Consider the following 20,855-nt stretch of genomic DNA (forward strand, 5'->3'; position numbering starts at 1 on the left):
ACATTACCTACTGTAACAAACCCAGTCAGTGTGTGCAGACTGGCACGCTTTTGTGCATCCACATTGTGTCTGTGAGTGTGCTAGGTATGGGATAAAGCCTTGTGTGTGTAAGAGAGAGAGAGAGAGAGAGAGAGAGAGAGAGAGAGAGAAGAAATGAAAAGCCCTGAGGGGGATTTCCCCCCAAAAAGGGAAAGCTTTTCTCCTCCCCCTTTCTGTCCTCCCTCCCTCTCTCTCACTCCCAAACACTCCAAGTTGCACTAAGTTGCCAGAGACGCAAAAAGAGAAGTGAAAGAGGAGCTTGAGGATCAACAGGCAGTCTGACAGGCATTCTGCTGCTTTCTCTGCAACACTCTCGGACTTTTGGAAAGTCTTTGAAGAATGGAAGTGACTCCAGTTACTTTTCTATCAGGATGGCTAACTGTCATGTGGATGAACTGCAGTCAACTCCTGCTGTTAAAGCTGTAAACATGGCAAAACCGTCAGCACAGAGCCTGGGGAGGCTGTCTGTAGAGGATTATCAGGACCAGAAAATGGAAAAACTTTCTGCGTGAGAAGGAAGAAACTCCTGCAAAGATGGTAAAGTCAAAGTTTTGCTCCTCTTTGTTTACATCTGCTGTTACTCCCTGCTTTAGGGGTTAAAGTGCTCCACTGACCCAGTAACTGAGAGCGTGAGCCTCCGGCTTGGACAAGTGACTTTGTTTTGTCTCTGTAGCTCTGCCAGCCATGTGTGATTGAAGTTTTACAAGCCTGAAAACAGAAGTGATTCCCTCCCCTTTGCTACATTTTCTCATGCATGATTATTTGATGCCCATTCTTTGTCCTCTTTTATGAAACCTTATCACTGTGACATACAAAGCTAACATTACTGCACAACATAAACCTTTTGTTAGCACAGTTGGTGGGACTGTTTCCCATCACAGCATCTCAAGCTTCTTGAGTGTTTATACTGACAAAGAGAGAGAGACAGCTAGAGGCACTTTGTCTTTAGTTTTGCCTCTTTTTAAGTTCTTTCATTGGTGCTTTCATTGATGCAGATGGCACACATACTTCAATGAGAGGAGCGGGTTTTGGTGTATGAAGCATTTGACTACTTTGCATATGTGCATAAAGGAATTCTCCAGTTCAGCATTCAGAACTCTACAAGGCTCAAACCAGAGGGTTTTACAATTCAAGAGGGCTGGGCTTATCCTGGAGACAACAGAAACTAATTAATGACAGTGAGTGAGCCGTAAAATGGGAACAAGAGGACTTTGACAATGGATTTGTGTAAAGGATGTGGCTGCTTTGAACTTTTATTCACTGGTCAAAGCTTCAAGGAAATGGTCAAATAAACACAGATAAGAGGTAGAACAAGGTTTAAAGTTTACTCTGCATAAGCTATAAGAGCTTATACAGCTGTACATTTTATTTTACTCCATTTTCCCATGCTAACAAGTAAATCTGATATTTTTTGAGATCTTTTTATTATTATTTATCTGGTTATCTTGGGATACCAGTGCTTGATTTCCTGTGATACTGAGCTCACATCAGTTGTTTTGTCTTGAAAAATTAACTCTTAGCAGAGGAAAACCAGCTTTGTTGTTTTAAGAAAAGAAGACAAGCCAAAATCCTGAGAAACAACTGACATATTTGTTTCAAATGTAGAGATGTTTATTCAGTTAGAGCAAGAGTGTCCAACCCTTGACCCATTTTCAATTGGCCCACAGCAAATTCTAAATGAAAAATGTGTTACCTTGGGGGCTCATCCGGGATAATAACATAAAACTATACTCAACCATCAATAAGATAGCTCAGAAAAAAGTTTAGTTTGTGAAGACGGTATGCATTTATATGGATTAGTGTATATGTCGGTTTTCTCATTCTGACCAGGGTGGAGCCAGTGAAAGCCAGGGCCACCATGAAATCTGGCCTCCTTAAAATCCTTGAAATGACTGGCTATTTGCCTTGTCAGCTATTAACTAGCCATTTAAGTCTGTCACTAAGCACATCTTTGTAAAAATGACAGTAGAATTATATTATTTCATTCGTTTTGAGTAATGCGTCTACACAAGCAATAAAAATTACAAGTTTTTCCTTACACACATGCTGTCAGTTGTATAATATATGCCTCCATTTAACACATATCAATGGCTCTTCCAATACTGCTGCTGCTGATTAGCCAGGACACCATGGGCAAATGCTCACAGCTTTGAAGAAGTGAGATGGTGCTCTCGCCACCAGCACTAACAGTCTGTGCCTTTCTGCATGACAGGATTCTGTGTTGAATACTGTACAGTTCCATGTCATCAGAGAATTGGACATTGGTAGATTTGTACTCTTCGAAGTCCACTACAACTCTCTGCTCGGCCCAGGCCCGTCCTTGTTTTGGCTGTTGCATCATACTGCTCAGCTATCTGCACTTCCCTTTGTTTTGACTTCTTTATTACCTGCAGCGATTGCCTAATTCAGAATCCTTTCATACTGCACATTAAAGTGGGGGTATTATGCCTTTTTTCAAGGCTTTATGCCATCTCTCTGATACCAACATAGTAGCATTACATGGTTTACAGCTCAAAAAACCCATGTTTCTCACACTGGCGTCCAGAAAAACCCTTATTTTAACCTCCGTCTGAAAGGATTCGTTTTCACTGCTGTCTCTTTAACATCCCCCGCTCCACGGACCTGCTTTCCTCCGAATGGCTGATTTTCCGGAGGCTGGCTGGCGGCAGGACTCAGTGTTTTGTGCCCGCTCCCTCCAATGTGGCTAATGTTGTTATGCTAGTAGCTGAAAACTTTGAATGAACCAGTCCGGAAAATATGGCGAATTTTGATATACATCCGTACGTGTTAGACCCGGAGTCTGACCCTGATAGTTTGGAGAGACGGGGGAAGAAAACCAGCAGCAGCAAAGGATAGAGCAGGACGTATCGGTTCGGTAAGTGGTTAATTACTGTGTTGCTAAATGGCTAGAAGGCCTTGTGGGGGCAGTCTGTTCCGCTTTGCCGGCAGCACGGACGAACCACGAACCAGTCAGGAGATCCTATTGCGATGACCTCATCAGTTTGCTCCATTGAAATCTTATCTCGGGAGACTCTCAGAGAGATTTTCAACGAACCGTTTTCATCAGTTTACACGCTAATTCCAAGATTACTGTTTGAAAATTTGCATACGTGGAGTATGGACACCCAACACTGTGACTTTATATTGATGTTTAAAAACTGGAAATATAATACCCCTTCTTCAATATCTGCCACCTAAATTAGCATATTGCTGTCTTGCATGGACAAACAACCCTTGCAGTCGGTCGTAGCAAAATTACTTTGACTTTATTTTTCTTTGAGTTTATTTTAAAGAATTCTTGCAACATACAGTATCTTCAGCGTGAAATTAAAACTGTAATTATTAACGTCTTACTTATTTGGTAATTGGCAAGTATTTCAGCCGGACATTTTTGCTGTTAATATTCTTATCTGCTGGACATCCACCTGTGAAACCAGCCAAAGATTTGTGAATACTGGCTAACAGAAACCCCTGCATCCATTTACAGCTTCTGTAGTACTCTAACAGACTTGCAAGAATCACATTTTTGAATGTATCGTCTAACTCCTGTTGTTTTACATGGAAGCCTTTAATGAACCTGTAACCATTAGGGGTGTGACGAGATCTCGTGAGATCAAAGACTTCTGGTGGAGGTGAAAATCATCCCACGAGATCAATATTGGCCAGACACCAGGATCAGCAGCAGCTCTCCTTACACAAAACAATACCAACCTCGAAATTATAAAAGTTTACGAAGATGCCCTGGACATTTTAAAACTGTTGGTGGGAGAGCTAATGAAGTAATGGAGCTGATCCGTGACCCATTCGATCACCACTTCAACCCCCACCCCCTCCTCTGTGTGCGCTACTCAGGGCCACACATGATCCACAAATGCATTATAGGGTTATAATAGAAATGATGAAATTCTGCTGCTGTAAAACTGTGCAGTCTCCACGAGTTCGTGTATGCGCACAGTCTCGCTCATAGTGCCGCTATATGTTTACTTAATAACTTTAATTCAGTCACTGCATTGTCATGTCTTCCTCTCGTCTCACCGTCTGTCAGTCACACATCCATCAGCTGTCGGCTGTGCATATCATCAATCAGAAGCTTAACATGTGTAGCATGATGGGTCGTTGAATGCTACAGCGGTAAACTTAGCTGAACTAACTCGGTTTGAGGCAATAGAGTCCACTGTTAGCTCCAAAAAAGAAGTTCTAGCTCCAGTTAAATGTGCCCTGTTTGTTGTCTGACAGCAGACAGAGCAGAGACACACACTCGCTCACCAACACACCCCCACATTAACACACACGCTTATCTGTGGATCGTGTCCAACACTGTCAAAGCTCATCTGAGAAAAAAAGACCACAAAACGATAATTTAATCAATTTCTCTAAATTTCAGCAAATGTGTTATTGACAGAAATATTTTGTTGAGTGTTTTAAATATGGATGTCCTTAAAGAGGATGAGAAAAAATTTTATTTTACTGATGCAGCTCTTTATATTTCAGTCTGTTGTAAATAGTTTTTGAAGTACTTTCAAAATAATCTAAATGCTATTATTGTTATTATTATTATTATTATTATTATTATTGTTATTATTATTAGTATTGTAATTGTAGCAATGAGTGCATAGTGTAGTAAATAAAAGATGTGGTAGACTATTAAAATGAAAGGTCTGATTTGAAGAGCATTAAAATGAACAGTTTGAGTCAGAGTTACACAAGAAAAACTGTTTGTAAGCATTGATAGCCTATTCAGTACAAGAGGAGTTAATTTAAACATTTCTGAATAGACCTGAATGCTTTGCAATTATGTAATTTTTTCCCAAATTAAAAAAAAGTCTAAAATCGTGACTCCTCTCGTGTCTCGTGGACTCAAATCTCCTCTCGTTTGATAAGCGTCTCGTCACACTCCTAGTAACCATGCATTTTTTTCGTTTAGTTCTCCTGTGATAAGTGAATTCCAGTTGTTTTATTGTGACTCATCTTTTTAGTTTTTATTTTTGTGCTTTCACAACTCTATGGATGTGGGGTAAATAAGCTGAGATCTGGAGAAAACACAGGAGAACTGAGTCAATAAATGTATGTCCTCAGGGCTTTTGTAACTTTCTGTTTACTCGTTGCATCTTTCTTCTTTATATGGACAGCGGTTAGACTCGTAAAATCTTCCCAGGCATGTCATATTAATTTAGGGAGAGCAGGACGGATGTTTAAAGACGTCTAGAGATGGCCACCACTGTACTTTGTCCTTCCTAGCAGCACTTGTTTGAGCAGCTTTTACAGCCTCAGATGTTTGTTTAACTTATTACCAGACTGATGTTGTTTTCCCTGACCACCCTCCAACTTCCAGTCAGGAGCCTGCAGAGTCTAAATTATTAGATTACTGCACCGTGTGTGACCGTATGTGTCTATCTTGGGTAAACACTCAGCAATAATACCAAATCCAGAGCCCTTGCTTGCTGAAGTGAATCGTGTTTGCATTTGGTTACTGTGTGACAAGTACAACTGGGAGTCATTTATTCACCAGCAAGGTGAAGTGCATTTTTCTTAGTAGAAAGTCTTCGTCTTTTCTACTGTAAACAAGGCAATGTGCTGCATGCATGCATGCTGTGTTTTTCAGTCTGTTGCAATAGTCAAAGTTATTCAAAGTGAATGCAAATCACCAGAAAGCCCATGAGGGTTGTTGTTGGGGTTTGGATGTGGTTGTCTCTTTCTTCAGTGATTCAGCAGATACAGTAAAACAGTAATTAGCAATTATGTTCAAGAAGAATAGAAACAAAATGGTAGATTTAGTTTTTATGAGGTGAAAAGTGTACTTATAACATTTGTCAATTCATCACAAGCAGAATTGACTGGTTTTGCAGCCGTCCAGGCAAGTCTTAAAAGCACCACAAAAGACATTACTACAGAATCTCCGTACAAAGATTAAACGACCAATGTGTTTCAACATCAAGCCACTGGATGGCATTCCCTTTTGTTTGGTGTTATGTTTGTGTCGACCTGATGAATGTCAGTCCAAAGTTGACTCCATTTATCTTTATTTTCTCTCCACTAACTACCAGCAGAAATATTCAGCCAAAGCTGCTCAACGCTCCAGTAGAATTCACCAGCTAGTTGCTAATTTTGTCTGTCCATTGTTTGCTGTGGAGTACATGGCAGTCAGTGGACATTTTCCCAGCAACCCTATGGGCAAGAAACCATGTGGTCACTTTGCCCTCCCCCTACTATTTGTGATACAATAGAACCAGAATCTTTGTATTAGCCAATTAGTGCAAGCCATGGAATTTGACATCACACCACCCGATCAAACAGCAGTGGCCCAGAGTGTCTCAGACTTCCTGTTTCATCCAGAACTTGCGAAATGCAGTTTTACATAAAGCTGATGAGACTCACACATTATAAAGGTGTACAGTAGTGCTTTCTGTCATATAGATGTTATGTGTAGTTTTACTAAAATTTTAGTGTGAAAAATAGAGGCCCCATATTTGGACATATGCCTATTTAGATAAGTATGATGATGTCTGTATTAAGACATATAGCTATTTCCTTTAGCAACCATACTTAAGGTCATTTCTGAACAACTAACTCTTTATAATGTAGAAAAATTGTACTCTATAGTGTATCATTTTTCTTCTTTCTCTTTTTAGACAAATCAGTGTGTTTGACATGTTTCAACTGTCATCTGCAGTCTTCTTCAGAAGCGTCACCTCACCTGCTGTGACATGCCCTTATCAGCTGTTCTTCCCAGGTGTGGTCCCAGGTGATAGACCGACAGGTCTATCAGGCTGACCATGCCGCTCTGCTGCCTGAAGGTCTCTGGAGGAGAGAGTCCCAGGTATAAGAGAGCATGAAAGCTCCCTTATCCCGATTCCTGGCCTCTTTGATCCGGCGCTTGTGTGTGCTATTCTCAGATCCAATAATTCTTGCGTTGTCCCCGTCCACGATGGAAATTCATTCTCTCCTACACCTGGGACTCTCTCCTCCAGAGAGACCATCACATAATGGGGTCAGCCTGACAGAACTGTCAATGCTCAACAACCTCAACTACTCAACTTTGGTTACCTGGCTACATGTAATGCTAGAGCTAAATGTGCTATTGACTGGACTCAGCCTGTGCTGTGTGTCACAAATCACTCTCTCCGCCAGCTGTGGGAGCGCATATGCCTGGCGCGTGCATCACAGCAAAACATAGGCATTTAAACCAGTGATGAAGGTGTAGCAGAAATCCATTCCGTGGCAAAATATTTACCGGTGACAGTATTGATACTGGTTATTGATACTCTATTTGTAAGTGACAAATGTAGAAAAGTTTTGAGGTCCACCAGTGAAATTATATTTAAATATTTTATATAAATTATATTTCCCTAAGTGCCCTGAGAAATTATATTTAAATATTTTATATAAAATTATATTTCCCTAAGTGCCCTATTAAGGGTTAAATGAAACGGTACAAATTAAGGGCTGACACAAAAAATATACATTTTAGGCACTTGACATAAAACCAAAACAAGAAGCTAAAAGATACTAAATCTGCTTAAAATCTCCCTTTAAGTTCATCTCTAAGATATAATAAGCTAATATACAATATACAGTCACCTACCTGTATCTTAAACTAAAACAAAGCTCTCTACCAGTCCCCCTGTGTTCCAGCCAAGTACAACTATCTGTAAGACTGATCTCCATTCAAATATGCAGCCCAAAGATGATTCATTCATGTTTGAATTATTTTAGACCAAACAAAGTCTCTCTCTGTGGAAAGTCTTCTGGTTCTCCTTCAGTTGCGCTCTTTCAATGAAACTTCACCATTGTGCCACTACAATGTGTCTGAGTAGGTGGTGCAGTGTCTCTTCCCTCAACTGATGGCAGGAATGACTGTTAGAGAGAAACAGGTTAGTGCCAGAAAAGCATGAATGAAGCATGTTTGAGCTCCAGAGCATAAAATATCAAACTGAAGGAAGCGCCGTCGCATCAGTGTGAACACAGAGCTGGGAACAACAAACCTCAAAGGAGTTTTACTTCACTTTCTCTTTGGATAGGCATCACTTAAATGAAATACCTGCTATATTCAGGTTTAAATGTTGCATTATATTAAAACTTTAATTATAGACCATTTCATACAAACTATATGTGGACACACACTCTCACACACTATGTGAGAGCATCCTGATTTCAACTGGCTGACAGTAGAGGTCCTGACTGTGCTTTTGAGGGTCACATCTGTGTCTCTTTCTCCTTAACAGCCATGGCTCAGTCTTCAGTAGCTCCTTCCTTTGCCTGCAGCAAATCAACACATTTTTACAATACCAGCATCTGTGCTCCTTTAACCAGACATCCTGCACCCTGCTCCACTCGCTGTGAGCATTTCAACAGACAATCAGGGACAATCTGCACAATAATCTGATTTGATTTATAGAAAAAATATCTATAATTGCAGACATCTGCTTCAATGAACTGTATTAACAAAATCACATCTATTTTCCTCTAGTCAGCAAACCAGCGTTCTTAAAGCTGTCGTGGAGCTTTAAGCCATATTTCACTATGTTTATTATCTCTGTTTCACAAAAGTGGGTCAAATTCAACAGAGGCTCGGCAGTGTATTTTCAAAACAGAGTCCCTGCCAAGCATTTGAGGGGAAATGTCTGTGCAGCTATAGGCTGTCTGTGAGTGCTTTCAGTGAGCATTGTTTCTGGAATCACAGTGACTACAACACTGTCATTTCCTTCCCAGACTTTGTTTAAAAAGATACTGGTCTCCAGACTTAAGATAAGTTTTGTCTTGCTTAAATCCTAAACTTGCTGAACAGCTTCAGTCAAAACCTGTTTGGCAGAACATGACAGGACATCTGTCTAACATTTACTTGCTACTCTAAGATCACATCGAAGGATTTCTATTTTAAAGATGAGTTATGTTTCCATCTTATATACAGTACTTTCATAGGCAATGTCATGCATGGACTCATAGAAAACTTTGCAAAGCTTTGGTAAGATGAGCAGCATGTATCAGTTTTGGTACACACCCTGTGAAAACTAACACTCTGACCATCTGTAAATTCCTTGTGCTAAGACTGAAAAAGTCTATGACTCGTTCCAATTTCTCAATCTAAAATTATGTGTTATGATGTAATTTATAATTTAATTTATAATGGTGTTTAACCCTCTCTAAAAGTCATACAATTGCAGTCCTTTCTAAAAGATTTACTACGGTTTAAGATAAGATCCAGAAAAATGTGTGCTGTCATTGTAAATGACAGTGTTTTGTGTATCAGTCACAAATGATGCCATCCAATAAGATATGATACCATATGATATGATACCATAAGTAACCACACAATACCCCGCCATAACATAGCATTTGATAACAAAATGAGATTTTATGACACGATACAAGAGTGCAGTGTGATACGATACAAATGAAAACAATCAGAATAATACTGTAAAAAATACACAATACAGTACAATATGACACAAGATGGGATGAAAAGAAGCAATGTTACAATAGGTAACAACATAATATGATACTGTATGATACATAATGAAACAGTGTGATGGGATACAAAACACATGATATAATACCAGATCATCTGTTACATACACTAAAATGCCAAGCTATATAATGTGTCTGTCACATCTTTGCAGGCCAATCAGAGCAACAAATCATGTGACGTTGTAGGTGTGGGCTGCTACTGAGGAGTAAACTCCATAGAGAACTGCATAATGCAAACCATGGCAACTGTAGACATGTCAGTACACGACTTTTGTTGTTTTCGAAAAGAAAACAACTCAACAATGTTCTTTGTTCTTTTATTGAAGAAATGTCGCCACGTTCTGATAAAACTAGCTTTAGCAGCATCCACGCTAATCTCTCCCGCCATAATCGCAATCTTGTTGCTGCTTGCTTACGCCCCGACTTCACCACACCCTAAAGTACTGCCTCTGACTCCTGATTGGTCCTGTCACTTTCTAACTGGGCCCTGACTGTTCAGATGGGAACTTTGCAAGATGGATTCGCCAGTGAGAAACATGGAAATGGGCGAATCTATCTGCTTTGCAAGGTTAATCAGATACATTACATTACATCATCTTATGCTACGCCATATTACGTTAGATCATGATACATTATGATGAGTTACGATACAAAATATCATGATACAATCCAAAATACAATATGCCCTACCATAAGATATAATACCAGCTGATCCATTATGTTACTATACAATACAATATGATACAATCAATACTTCACATCACTTCACCTAGCGTTACGCCACTTTACATTACTCACGTTATGTCAAGTTATGTCACATTAGATCATGATACGATATGGTGCATTACAATACAAAATAATATGTCATACCATAAAATATAATACCAGCTGATTTGTTACAACACCTTATGATATCACATAATACTATGCAATGTGAAACAATGAGATAAGATATGAAATGTATGATACAAGTGATACAGAATGGTGCATTATGATAACGTGACACAATAAAATCGTTAAATGTGAGATTAAATTATACTGTTTGATACTCTATTAAACCAAATAATATGAAACAAAAGGATATGAAACAAAATTACAGGAAACTAGAAAAGCACTCGGGGAGTGCAGACCTCAGCCATTAGCCCTATCTCCCAATAGTAAAGAATCCTTTTAAAAATTCCTTGATCCAGACAGTGATCTGGATCACTCCCAAAATCCAATCAGTTCTTCCTTATGCCATTTCTGACATTTCCTGAAAATTTCATCAAAATCCGTCCATAACTTTTTGAGTTATGTTGCTAACAAACAAACAAACTAACTAACTAACTAACAAACCCTGCTGATCACATAACCTCCTTGGCGGACGTAACAGTAAGTATACGACATAATACTAGTGTGTACTATAGTCTGTATGACAAAAACTGGGCTACCGATATTGCACAAGATCCACTGAAACACATCCTAAATAAGAGAAAAAAAAGCTAAGAACATAGTGATCATAACCACCATACACATATGTATTAGTTATTTTTATTTTTATTTGTTTTAATTTTTTTAATTTCCATTTCATAACCTTATGAGTGTCTTCAAAAATGCTTTCTGCTTTTTCTTCCTTTCTTATCACTCCATCAAGGATTTGGCAACTTCTTTCTCTAACTGCACCTGTGTGATCCTGAGTTACCCTTTAGCAAATGTGCTCATCTGGCATGATGGGAAGTGAGATAATCAGTCTTTTTGTTGAATGCATCTTCAGTTCACAGAAGCAAAACATTCAGACAGAACAGGTTAGTAAATGTAACATTTCGTAACACATTGTCTGAGCAGCTGTGAGTCAGGGGTTTTGTTTACAAAGAGAAGACAGCAGAGATTTATGTAGCATGCGGGCACACTTGAATGATTGTTCATTGAGATCATGAAAGATAGATATTGGATCTCAAGCACAGCCTTTGTTTTTCATCATTCACTGCTTACTGAGTCACTAAGGAAACAGCATGCTCTGACTCAGAACAATGTGAAAGTTCAGAGTTTGTGCAGTAAAATCACGATGAACCAAATCAGAGACCCTGAAACACAACAGTATTCATGTGAGGTCTTTTATTTAAACACATTTGAGCTCCAGATCAAGATGAATGAATGAAAGCATCAACGAATCCTGAAGAGCTGCGCAAGATTAAAGATCTGTTCCCGAGCACACAGATACCCTGTTTACTTCTGCCAGGAGTGACTCTTCAAACGATGTAGGAGTTTGGTCTTGTTGAGGCCTTTTTTTTTTTTTGGTTAAAAGAGTTTAGGATGGCTTAACTGAATGGAGAGCCCCTCTGCTGAGTTTTACAAGAGTGGATTGAACACAAAGGAAGCACTGTCTCGCTGCCAAACAAGAGACACTGAATGATAAAGGAGGAAAACGTGGAGAGGGATGAGTATTAACTGAAGGTTTTTTTCCTCATGATATGATTAATCCAAGAGCCAGCATTGTTTTTCTTGTTTGAGAGTTGTAGAAAACGGGCCTCCGATTAATTCAATGAAGCAATTTAGGATAAAAACACATTTGAAATACACTCTTTCCTCTCCCTGTGATGATTATTTGACAGCACAAAGATTGGCTATTGTTCTTGCTGGATTTTTGATGTGTCATATGAGACTCTGGCACATTTTTGCAAGCCCAAACATGCAGATTTCAGCTTTTGACTTCAGGATTAACCAGCAGCTCATGACTGAAATGTTCATTTCTGCACATGTTTTGGTTTTAACCCTGGAGGTGCTCAGACAGACCTGTAACATCCAGCATGTCCCATAAGGAGCTCTGTCTGTTTAGTTAATCTCCTTCATGAAGACATCCTGGCCAGCTCTAATCTTTTGAGGCTTTTCTCACAGATGACACACCTTTATATACACTGACATCTTGTTTATACTGTGGCCAAAGTCTGGGCCTGACTTTCTTTAGCCAAAGCCCGAGGCAACATGGAGAAACCTGTAATTATCTGCTTAAGACCCAACACTCCTAACACTCCCAGGGGGCGAGACAAGACAAAGAGGGAGTCCATTTTTATAACAAATGCCTCTTGTCCAGCCTGGCATGCCAATTCAGGTCAAACAATGACCTTTGTTTGAGACTGGAGATATTTCTTGGGTTAAATCACAGGCTGGGAAGGCAGAGAGGGAATCCCCTTGTGTGGACCATGTTGAGCAGGCGGCGGTGGAATGTGATCGTCAGTTGGACAGCAATCAAAACCAGCGTCTCTGCTCGCCAAGATAGAATTCAGGATTTATGTTTTATTGAATGTTCCTAACTGGCTGGTCCTGGGTGTGGAATACCTGAACAAGTAGCAGCTCTATCTCTGTCATCATAAGGAAGAACAAATCAGATCTGTGCATTGATATACTGTTATATATACTGTTATCATAATGATGTAGGGGAGTGATTGTGTCTGTGAACAAATTGCTGTTAACCAGGAGATTTTGTGATGGGGGGAGCTTTTACAAACACAAAGAGAGACTAAACCTTCAACACTCAGTTTAATGGAGCATAATAGTCACAATACACACTTCACACATGTTACAGCTGCCTGGTATCTCAACCAGCAGGACTGAAATATTAACACAGAAAAATGATGTCATTTTTCATGGTTTGATTTATTGATGTCTTTATTTCATTGATCTTTTTAACAAAGACAAATAAACAGGAAAGTGAAGAGAGGATGTGGAAAGAGAATTCAAACAATACCAACTGCCATGTTAACACAAACAAAAGTAAATGCTTGAAAGAAGTAGGATGACGTTCGCACCCACAGTGCCTATAAAAAGCTTTCCATCCTTTGAATGGTTTATCCTTTTATCAATTTTATACATCAATCATCATCAGAGTAAGCTGGCTTTTTTGACAAATCAACAATGTCAAGGTGAAAACAGATTTCTACAAAGTTATGTTTATTAAATAAAAATATGTAAGGTAAAATACATAACTGGATAAGTATTCACCTTCTTTTAAAGTGACTGACCTCATTCAAAAGGGTCCAGCCGATTGGTGCTAGTAGTTTCACAATTAGTGAAATGTGGATCACCTGAGTACTGTGAATGTAAGTCAGCTGATTGCAGTATAAAGACACCTGTGTCTGGAAGGTCCAGTCACTGGTAAATCAGTATTCCTGGCTACCATTACACCATGAGGACAAAAGAACACTCAAGCTACTCCAAGCTCAGAGAAAAGAGTAGCAAAGAGAAATCCACTGTTGAAGAAAACTCAGATTAAATCTGGACTGCAGTTCTCTAAAAAGCATGTAGGAGACTCCATGGTCAAGTGGGAGAAAGTCATTTGGTCTGATGAGACCAAAATGGTACTTTTTGGCCAGCAGACAACACACTATGTTAAGTGGACAGCAAACACTGTACATCACCACAAAGACACCATCCCTGCTATGAAGCACAGCGGTGGTGGCAGCATCAGGCTGTGGGGATGCGTCTTTGTAGCCAGCTCTAGAGGGCTTGTGAAGGTAGAGGGTAATATGAATGTGGCAGAATATAGGAAAATCTGGGTGCACAATCTTATTCAGTCTGTGAGACAATGAATGAAGCATACAGTGAAAGCTACACAGAAATGGTTTAAAGAGAACAAGGTGCTGAGTCACAGTCCAGACCTCAGTCGAATAGAGAACTTGTGTCTGGACTTGCAAAGAAGAATGGAATAAAATTGCTCTGTTCAGATGTGCAAGCCTGATTGAGATCTATCCACACAGACTCAGTGCTGTTATTGCCGCCAAAGGTGCATCTACTAAATACTGATTTTTTTTTTTTTTTGTCAAAAAGCCAAATTACTTTGACTCTGATTGATTTATAGAATTAGCCAAAGGGTACTATATCCATGGGGGTGAATACTTTTTATTGGCATTGATTTCTTATTCTAGCCCTATCTACTTTCAACAACTAGGACACAAATATCCATCCTTTGTTAACTGATGTTTCTTGATCATGTGACTTCCAAGTTCTCACTCAGTAAAGTAGAAAGCAGAAGCCCTGGTGTTGTATTGGACCACTGTACATTTTAATTATTGATTATGTTCATAGTGTATTTTGGAGCTACATAAGTAATAGGAAGCAATATAGTATAAGTAGTACACTACTGTCAGTGACTCTGACAGATGAGGTGAGTCACCTTGAGGGCCCTCACAATCAGAGAAACTTATGAAGACTGAGAGAGAGTATGTATGATGCCTCCTGGGATCTCTATAGATGTAGTTAAAGCCCAGAATCTTTCTCTGTACACAGGCAGTGATCTGAAAGCATACAGAGACCTTGATGCGTATGTAGCTGTCATCATTGAGGTGTCATTGATACCTCTTTGTTTAGTTTGTCAGTAAAATGTGGAAATCTGCTTTTTGTATTAAATTAAAACAATACTCAAAGAGGCATTTGTGAGTATTCTTTTAGTTTTTCACATGTATTCAGCTGAAAGTTGCCAGTAAACAGTCACATTTTAAACCATAACATCATTGTTTGTTACCAGTAGTGTGTATTTTGTGCTTCTGTTGCAAATGACATGTTGCTATGTACAGTAATATGCCTATGCTATGTTTCAAACTTCTTGCAAAATGATTGGCAGGTGTCTACTACTGACAGTTCAGGTTTTAAAAAAGCAGCTCTACAGAATCAAAACATGATAAGTCTTCTTAGCTTAATTCTTACAGCCCCCAAAAAGGTTTGTGGTCAGTGCACAGTGAGTATTCATTGTGGACCCTGACTGGGATTAGACAATGTCAGGGATATAACCACTGAGCTTTCTGCCACTTTCTGCCATTTTTTACCCCTGTTAACCATTTTTTTCCGTTTTGACCCCTTTTTGCCACTTGTAACCCAGTATAAATCTGTTTTAAGAAAATAGGTTTAAATTTCAAAGAAGGCTTTATAAATTAAAGATTGTGATAAGAGTGATCCTTATTCCGTTAAAATATATATGTGGTTATCACAGTTTAATTTGAATGGACCATGAGTTTGCTGACCTCCATTGGCCCCCCCATTTGGCTGGACCCCAGAAAGATTTGCCACCCTTTGCCACCAAATCTGCCAGTTATTATAGTTGTACCCATAGCTATTATTAAAGCAATAAAACATATTCAGAACATGTCTCCTTTCTCAGAACCTTCATTAGCAGCTGAGTCCTGTTTGGCATGTTATCTTATATTTTATTAAAGGTAATGAATTCTGTGCACATGAACTCACATCACTAGCGGCCACCCTCCTTGCCCCCCAGTTTATTTGGCATCCTGGCATGCCTGAGCTGAGCTGTGCTTTGTTAAATCCTAAGAGGCTCCTGCTCATATGAACATCACCAGCCAAACCACCCACAGATCAGAGTTAAAGTCAGGGCAAGGAAACCTTCTCACGCTTTAACCTTCTTTATTTGAGAGGTTTGTCCAGGAGTCAGAGTTGCCTTAACAGTAGGATTGTTAACATAAAGAGGTTTAAATTTCAAATGTCTTTGGAGTAGTGTTATAGTAATAAGTCACTAAAGTCTTGGTTTAAGGTCTTGGTTTGAGCACAGACACTAAAACCAGCGATATTAAACAGCTCTTTCTCAGGGAAATTGAACGTCTCAGGCCTGTGCTGTAACAACACAGAGCTGAACATAACGTGACCTGTGGTTTATCGTTTGCTCTGAGAGATACAGTAGAAGCCAGATTTGAATGGCTGCAGTCAGTCTAAAACAGCTGTGATGCATTACCACACAAGAGCCAGCCTCCGAGGTATTCTGCTCTCCATTTCCTAATCTGTTGTGACAGATGTGCACAATCAGAGAAAGAAAGAATTCTTTTCCACTGAAGACATTCAACGTCTACATGAGATACAAAACCCTGCTGAAGTCTTCAAATATTGATTTTGATGTATATCCAACATTCCTCATTAACTGATGGTAATTAACATTAGCTTCATGCTAACACATTAGTTGGACTAAACTATTTGTAGCCAAAAAGAACAAGTTCTGAGCTGGGCAGTAAAACAAAAAAATTCATCTTCACGTTTAATGATTCATGAAACAGCTTCATGACCTTTGTTCTCCGTCTTTCATGACGGTCCAAGGCGCTAACACGTCTCTGTTAGCTAAACAGTGAGAGCAGTCCCAGAGCTAACCAGTGAGTGGTCTTTGAAGCTGCTGGACTTGTGTTTATCCAGAGCTGGTTTCTGCTCTTGGTTAGGCCATCAAGCTAAATGAGGACGGGGCTAAAAACAGACCCTTTTGTGGGGAGGGGAGATCAACACAGCAGGCCACTGTGAACTCATTTTATGAATAGCATGCCTGCTGTGGTTAGCGGCTAAGACCTGTCCGGATCCAAAACAAGTTTAAAGTCTCTTTTAACATCTTTATTTAACCTTTTACTGTAATCACAAAGACACATTTATTAGACAATAAGCCTGCTCTATGTGGCTAAAAGAATGAAACTGTACTTTCAAATTCACTGTACAAGAACTAAATAACAAAAAAGATAAGTCGTAAAGCACACAGCGTGCTGTTCATCCATGTGCACATATTCTCAGAGACTAATATTTAAAATAAGAAAGGATACTTCATCATGAGGCTAACATTGTTGGGTTTTTTTTTTCTTTAAGATTTATTTTGGGCATTTTTGTGCCTTTATTTGATAGATGAAGGACAGTGGATCCTGTGGACAGTGGACAGTGGATGTACGGTCGCAGCCAGGCTGTCTTGTTTTAATGTGGATCAAGTCGCCCCATGTCTTTTGTTAATACAGGAGTACTGTCTTTTAACAGGATATGCTTGTTTGCCCTATTTACCTTTTACTTGTATTGAATATCCCTGAACATAATACAGTAAAGTGACACAGGAAGGATTTACCATAAAATTTGGTGTTTGAGATGCACTTTTTATGCACATTTTTTAATTCATCCTAAACTTACATACTGGCTCAACCATTATACCAATGTTAAGTGCTGTCATGTCTGCAAGTGCAGCTGCTCATCACATCACACACATTACAACAAACCAGACTGTATTAAACGTTTGCTCCCGTTCATTGTGTTGCGTGAGTGGTCACTCTACTGCTCACAACATGCTGGGATACATAGCGATGCATGCGTGGGCGATGCAGGCCCCTCATCAGGTTATAATCCTGCATTTAAAGAAAACAAGGGTGTACTGATTAGTATAGAAACTTTGCAGAGTGCTGGTTTGATTGAAGAGACTCCTCAATTAAAGACATTTTATGATCAGAGACAGTAGGAGGCAACTTGTCAGCTTTGTAGCAATCCCTGCAGGATAACAGCTTACTGCTGTGTCATAGCGAGCAAAGGCGCAAACTGTCTGTGGCACTGAAAGAGCTACACAGCAAGGAAATTGCATGTTATGGACTGAACACAGTAGAAATTATTGTGCAGGAAGACAGATTAAACCATTTTCCTGTTGGAAGATCAACAAAAAAAAAGACATGAGCTCATATAATGGTGAAGCCTGTTTATAATATATAATTTAGAGGCAAAGAAAGGGGGTCCTTTTATGAAATTTCTGCAAAAAATAAATGAATAAGCAAACTCTTTTCATCAGCAGAAAGGAGCCGGTGTGTTTTAAAGTGGACATTCATGGCTCAAAAGGTTCAAGCCTCTCCCATGCAGACATCTGTTTATGCACTAATCAGAACTAAGTATGCCTCTTGACACAACATGGTGTCGTTTTACACAAATGCATCCTAATGGGCAGTTGTGATGGGACTGTTTCTACTCTCTTTTTTTCTTCTTGTCACACTGTGTTAGATCAGACGCTGACCCTCTTCTGCTACAAATGCACAATTCAAATGAAGAATTCTCTGGCCAGACATGAAACAAGATGTGCACACTCATGCAGGACAACCTTAATCATCTCCAGATCAAGTTCAAAAACTTTAGTGAAGCCATAACCACAGTCCACCTCTTGATCGCCTGAACATGACAGTTTTTGATTTCCCTCAAAGCCTTAGATAAAACACAAATTTGTTCACCATGTTAAGACTTTGGCAAATAAACTCTTTTTCTGTTAGAGATGATGCTGCCTTTGATGATAGAAAAAGTGGACCATTTTTTCCTCTTCTCAATCCCCCGGATCTAAAACCCCTTAATGATCTCCAAATGAGCAAAGGCCAAAAATATTGGTACTGTTTCTGTGTAATTGTAGTGCATTTGTTATTAAGAGTTTTTAACCATGTAGACCATGTTTAAGGTGTGAGAACAAGGCAAGGCTTTAATGGTCCACCGTTGACACACCAAATATTGCACAGGCCAGTATAAAAAAAAACATGGCTTCAAAAGCAGGTTTGCTTCTCTATGCATCCTGTAAAAAATTAGCCTGTACCTGGCTGTCGACGGGTTTCTTTATGCACTCTTCCCTTCTTCAACTGTGGCCAACATTTTCCACTCACATTAAAATGCTGGCAGGTTGGTTAACCTTGTCAGAGCATATTCATATTTCTGGTAAAATAAAAATTAATGTAGCTGCGAAATAAAGAGGCCATTAAAAAGCCATTCAATAAAGATTTGGATGGCAGTGAGGGTTATTAAATAACTGCAAAACCAGAGTTTCAGTTTGAGGGCAGCAGTTTTAATTATATGAGACAGGGTAGTCTGTAAAGAGAGATTTACTCTAGATTGAACATTTTATTGTTGGAAGGACAATTCTCTTGTGAGCTGATCACAACCCTTCATAATACGCTGGAAGTTATTGTTTTATTATTTACTACAGCTGTGTTTTCATGATCAAAACTTGTTTTTTAAATGAAACGTCTGTATTTGTACACAGCAAAACTGGCATACTGTAATCAGTGTTAATACTGGCACTTTTACAGTATCTGTAGGATCTGTATCAGTTTCACTAAAGAGGGTTGATTTGTCTTTGGAAAGTTGGTACCTTAACACTAATTATGTGTAATTATTGGCTCTTTTGGGAGTTTTAAATAGACTCTTTCTTAGACTGGTCAGTGTTATTTAAGCTCAAATCTTTTTTGTAACGGTAGAAATTTACTCTCTAAGTGAATCATTTGAAACTTTCAAAGTGTTATCCTTATTTTGACATCATACAGTGTAAATATGACAAGTTAGTAACTCAGTGGTTAACTTCACTCATGGTGCAGAGGTGTCTAACATTAAAAACAACAATAATCCACCAGAAACAAGAGCAAAAGAATACCAGTAGTGATCACTGACTGAACAACATCTGAACAAATCTAAACACAAATAAATACATCTTAAAACATCTAAACACTTTGTACAAGGGCATGATGGGAAAACTCCAACCCCCAGATTTGAAATGGCAGTGGGCAGAGCTTAGATCAGTTAATTTACCAGTGTTGGACTAATGCATCAACACTGTCAGATAACTCCAAAACTAAAGAACATTTAATTTAAAATGGAGTTAACATTACACTTTGGGAATTAAAATCTACTTGTAAGGGTAAGAGATTTAACACTCAAGATTTTGCTGTGTAGTTTTATGGTCAGGTGAAGCTCCCGTAGATTTTACATTTTGAGCATTCAAACTCATAATCTATGTGCATGTCTAATAATCTGCTATTGGACCCAAAAAATACAAAACATGTAATAGAAGGGGCTCTGGTAGTCTAGTGGTTCTGTCCATGTGTCCCCTGCACAGATACCGTTGTCCTCCAAGTGGGCAGCCCGGGTTCGAATCCCATGGCTCCTCTCCTGCATGTCATCCTCTTTTCCCAGCTCTATCTACTGTCCCTCTAAAGGCATAACAATGCTCTATAACATGACCCCCTTGCACTGACCCCCTTCTCCTCTTTCCCCTCAGAATCCAGAATCTCTGGACTCGTCCATCCAGAGCGCCCTCTCGGCCCTCTTCCCACCCTTCGATGCCACAGCTCCCATCGTCCTCAGCCAGCTGTTTCGCACAATCGATGAACGTTACCACGGTGATGCGTTACAGTGCCTCCTGGACTTCCTCATCCCCTCTAAACACCTGCTGGAGAGCGTTCAACAGGCAGCTTGTGTGAGTACAGTTAAATCTGCACGTATCCCTGATTTTACTGCTGTCTCTGTGTACTACCTGCCTGTGAACACTTATCATCCAGAAAGCTGATGAAGAGCAGTTCATTTTCAAATATTAAAGGTAGGTAAATTTATTCAGAAAAGCTGCTTAACTACATTAGCTACATATATACTAGGGCTGGGTACTGCCACTGATTGCATGAATCGATTCAGTTCTCGATTCAGTTCAATATTGATTCATGTATATTTCAGTAAAAAAAAAACTAAACAACTATATGAATACTACTGAGGAAAGTAGAGTCAGTAGTAGTTGTCATAGTCATATTTTCAGATATAGTGCATACAGTGTGGTGCTTTAATATTTGTCT

The 20,855-nt window shown here is 39.3% G+C and overlaps 1 protein-coding gene across 1 annotated transcript in view; it reads left to right on the top strand.

Moving 5' to 3' along the window:
* Window positions 1-286: 286 nt before the first annotated feature.
* quo (quattro) overlaps window positions 287-20,855 on the top strand; it is a 52,640-nt gene continuing 32,071 nt past the window's right edge. The window contains exons 1-2 of the mRNA XM_041783319.1: window positions 287-576; window positions 20,291-20,488. Of these exons, the coding sequence (XP_041639253.1) occupies window positions 574-576; window positions 20,291-20,488 (201 nt within the window). The 5' untranslated portion in view covers window positions 287-573. The remainder of the gene's footprint in view (window positions 577-20,290; window positions 20,489-20,855) is intronic.

The sequence above is a fragment of the Cheilinus undulatus genome, linkage group 3 (genome assembly GCF_018320785.1).
Source record: "Cheilinus undulatus linkage group 3, ASM1832078v1, whole genome shotgun sequence".
Taxonomy (NCBI): domain Eukaryota; kingdom Metazoa; phylum Chordata; class Actinopteri; order Labriformes; family Labridae; genus Cheilinus; species Cheilinus undulatus.